The sequence below is a fragment of the Haliaeetus leucocephalus genome, unplaced genomic scaffold (genome assembly GCF_000737465.1).
Source record: "Haliaeetus leucocephalus isolate CR32 unplaced genomic scaffold, Haliaeetus_leucocephalus-4.0 Scaffold83, whole genome shotgun sequence".
NCBI classification, from domain to species: Eukaryota; Metazoa; Chordata; class Aves; order Accipitriformes; family Accipitridae; genus Haliaeetus; species Haliaeetus leucocephalus.
In genome coordinates, this window is record NW_010972519.1 from 1,795,982 (window position 1) to 1,799,804 (window position 3,823).

At 35.2% G+C, this 3,823-nt stretch overlaps 1 protein-coding gene across 1 annotated transcript in view; it reads right to left on the minus strand.

The window, feature by feature from the left end:
• Nucleotides 1–313: 313 nt before the first annotated feature.
• NME8 (NME/NM23 family member 8) overlaps nt 314–3,823 on the minus strand; it is a 19,022-nt gene continuing 15,512 nt past the window's right edge. Inside the window, exons 12-15 of the mRNA XM_010582537.1 lie at nt 3,218–3,325; nt 2,297–2,448; nt 1,130–1,274; nt 314–536 (exon numbers count right to left, since the gene is read on the minus strand). Coding sequence (XP_010580839.1) covers nt 314–536; nt 1,130–1,274; nt 2,297–2,448; nt 3,218–3,325 — 628 coding nt within the window. The remainder of the gene's footprint in view (nt 537–1,129; nt 1,275–2,296; nt 2,449–3,217; nt 3,326–3,823) is intronic.

Sequence of the window (3,823 nt, forward strand, 5' to 3'; positions counted from 1 at the left end):
TATATACAAAACTCTTTAGACTCCTGGAACTACTGGAAAGGTATAAATCTGTTAAAGTGATAAAAAAAAAACTATCTGTGAAGCATACATAAAGAAATCTTTACTAACATCAAAGTTCTAGCAGGTATTACTTGTTACATTGATATGCTTTGCAATATGACAAAAAACTGGCTGATAAAAACTGGCTGATAAAAAAATGGATGGAGTATAAAAGAAAATATGTCTGCATATATAGTCTTAAATATAGATGGTTGGGTAGACGAATGCATCTAATGACACAAATATAAATTTTCAGAGATTGTATCTTAAGTGTTCAATCTATATCAATCTCTCCAAATACGCACTCAATGCTTTTCAGTGCATGTTCTCTATTAGATGATCCATGAACAGCATTAGACAAAATATTTTGTGCAAACTGAGCTCGAATTGATTCAGGAGAGGTCACTTTTGCCACTTCTGGATCGGTTGGACCCATTAGTTGCCTCCACTCTTCCACAGCATTTTCCTTTGTTAAGATCATTACCACCGATGGGCCCCTGTAAAATCAATATAAGGAAGCTCTTACGCTATTCTGAGATGCAGACTTAGCTTTGACTTAGGAGGTACCATGATGGGTTATGATAAGCATGACGCTATCTGAATTTTGTTAAACTGTTTAAAATTTAAAATTTGTTTCTGAGTGTTTTGTTTAAGACAATATCCTATATTTGAAAGCCAAAAAGATTATGATGATCAGCTATTTGGATTTGGACTTTTTGTCCTAAAAATGATTCTCACCCAAGCACTTCTGAAGCAAGAGAATGCATACTGTTTTATCAACAGCTATACTAACAGTATTATGAGGAAGACATTTGTCCTACATGGGAAGAACAAGGATACTATCAGAAGTTAGTTCTTTTTCTGAGATAAAAATCCAAAATAATAGTCACTATCCATAAGTTTGGAAAGAGTTTTAAATCCTCCTTTTAAAGGAAGAGCGTTCTGTGCTAGAAGCCAGTAAATTTGCCAGAAAGAGGGACAGAGTGCAGAATCCTTAGCCCACTTTGGACGTAGCATGTTTTGTTGGCAGTGTAAATTCAAAGTTTCATGTACACTTACATATCTACGTATTGTATAACAAGACACTTACTCAGTCATACATGTCACTAAATGTTCAAAAAAGGGTTTTCCTTTGTGATCCTTATAAAACTGTGTAGCCATTTCATGTGTTAAAGCTTCTTCTTTAATCTTTGAGATGGTAAATCCAGCCTCTTTAACTTTTTGCATAATGTCATCTAGGACAGTAACAAGCAAATTCATTCTTGATTGAAACAGTTTAGATGAAAAAAAAATTAAAAAGTTTAGATGCAAAAAACCACCCCAACTTTAAAAGTTTCAGAAAATACTAGATGCTTTTTTTAAAAAAATCACCAACACTTATTAAAATTCTACTTACAATATCAAACAATCATGGACAATATGACAAACCCTGCAACAGGCCTCTAAAATATACAGAAACCATTGTCATTGCACTAATCCAGCTCTATGCAGGTGACAAACCCAGACTGTTATAAACTATACCAGTAGCACTCACTGTTGTTTCTCACATTGGACAGAATGTGGACTGTAGTTGTAATGCTCTATCACACACCAGCTGGCCTGCTAAAATCAATCTGGATTGTTCCAAGAGGGGGAGAAAGACTCACAAAAGCCAATGATGAATTAACATTGGAAAGGCTACCAAAATTTGTTAGGAGAGAAAAGAAGAATGCCAAGAAGAGGCTTTGGATATAAGGTTTAAAAAAAGTGGCAGCAAAAATCTTTAAGGTAAGATTCCAAATTGTACAGAGTGTTCCTTTTACTTTGACCTTTCCTCCTCATTCCCATTGTCTAATGGCAAGTTAAACCAAGGACTGGAATGCATCTAATTGAGCAATGACCCCTTTTGAGTCAGTAGAGATACCTGTCTGAAATAAGTAACATGAATTTGGAAAGCCTCTCTCTTCTTTGACTTGGAAGGATGCTGGGCAGCTACTTTGCCCAAGTACCTGGCTTTTAAACAGTTTAACTTAGCTAAGAACTCTCTCACTTCAATTCACTGCCATTCTTGTAAAGAAAGAGCTATAGGCAGCTTAAGCAAAGAAATTTGAGATCTCAGTATGAATTATGCAAGCCCTATAAAAGCATTTCTCTGTATGGAAAAAATATTTCAGAGAATAAAAAGAATGCATCTGACAGGATTTACTGCAGCGTACATTGGTAATATTTTGTAGAAAATACATCAGTAGACATAGCCCATACTTTCTAGATCACTTGCCTTTATGCTTTTTAGCAGCTGCAGGTTTGATTAATGCCAAAGTGTGCTCCTGAGGGAAGAAGAACTGTAATTCCTTCTGAGCATCATCAGGTGTAGAACTACCATGCAGCTGATCAATAGGTATGTTGTTGACTGCATACTTTGCACGTAAACTAAGTCATTAAAAGAGTGAAGTTACTTAAAGGAATAGCCATTTTGAGCTTTAACTATGACTAGCCTTAACCCAGTGAATATAAATTAATGTTGATCTGGCGACTTAAGTGCTTGATGATCTCTCTGTAGGAGTAAGAAGCCTTCATTGTCTACAAAAAGAACAATCAACTTTTTAATTAACGACCTGAAATACGAATACCTTTCCTCCCAGCTCTCATCTTGTTATATTTCCAAGATAATACCTGTTCTTTCTTAATGAAACAGCACTTCTGTCAACAACAGGTAAGATGACACCGCAGCAGTTTCTTAGAACAATACAATAAGCAGGTAAAACTAAGAAGTCCGTTTATAAAGTGTGTAGGAGAAACTTAAGCTACAAATAAAATATTCTACTGATGCAAAGTTTTCATTAAGCTGAGAAAATAAGCATCTGTTCTAAAAAATAATGGTACTATTTCAAGAAAAAAAAAGAATGAGATATTACCAATATTATTTCTCTGACTCAAGAGATCTGCTTTCACTTCAATACCCTTTTTTAAACTCAGCTTTTCATTGTGTTTAGCAGCCATTATTTCTGAAAAAATGCTATAGTTTCTATGCGTAATACAACACTTCTTCCAAGAAAAGCTTAACAAACTACAGAAATATGTATCAGTTCCCAGATGATGGCACTATAGCTACACCAGTTGGAGTGTGGTGTTCATTGAGATGAGGAATGTGAAAGTAAATTGGAAGCTGTGAATGATGGTTTATTATTTTAAGTATTACCTGTTTGGATTTTCCTTCATAGCCTCTTCAACAGTCTTTGGGCCTAATAAATCTCTCCAGTGTGCTACTGCATTTTCTCGTGTTAGAGCAAGTATAAGAGTTGGACCACTGTGAAATGGAAAAACTGGCATTAGAAAAAAAGTATGAAACTCTCTGTAATTTGTAAAAGTAATTTGATTATACATAGTCCAGGCTTGCAAAACGAGCTCTTATACTGGAGGATTTTAAAACCAATATCTGTTTAAACAGATACAGTCTGATAAAAACTTATGGGGCTTAAACATGAATTTAAATTTCACAGTTACTGAATGTTACTACAACAGCAAGAATGTTATAGAATTGGGCTATGTCTTTATCATTAGACATAAAAATGCTGATCAGCTCCAAAGTTTTTGTCCCAGCCATATCCCAACTTCCTCTAAAGGCAATATCCAAACATGATTTATTTTTCCTCCCTGAGGAATCCAGCACACAGCCTGGATGAAGATTTCAGAGCTTTCCTACAGACAACCTAAATGCAGCCTTCCAGAGTGGAGCTCAACTGGTTTCACCAAATCAATGGAATTTGCTGCTGACTTTGACATCATACATACAGAGATGGAGTAG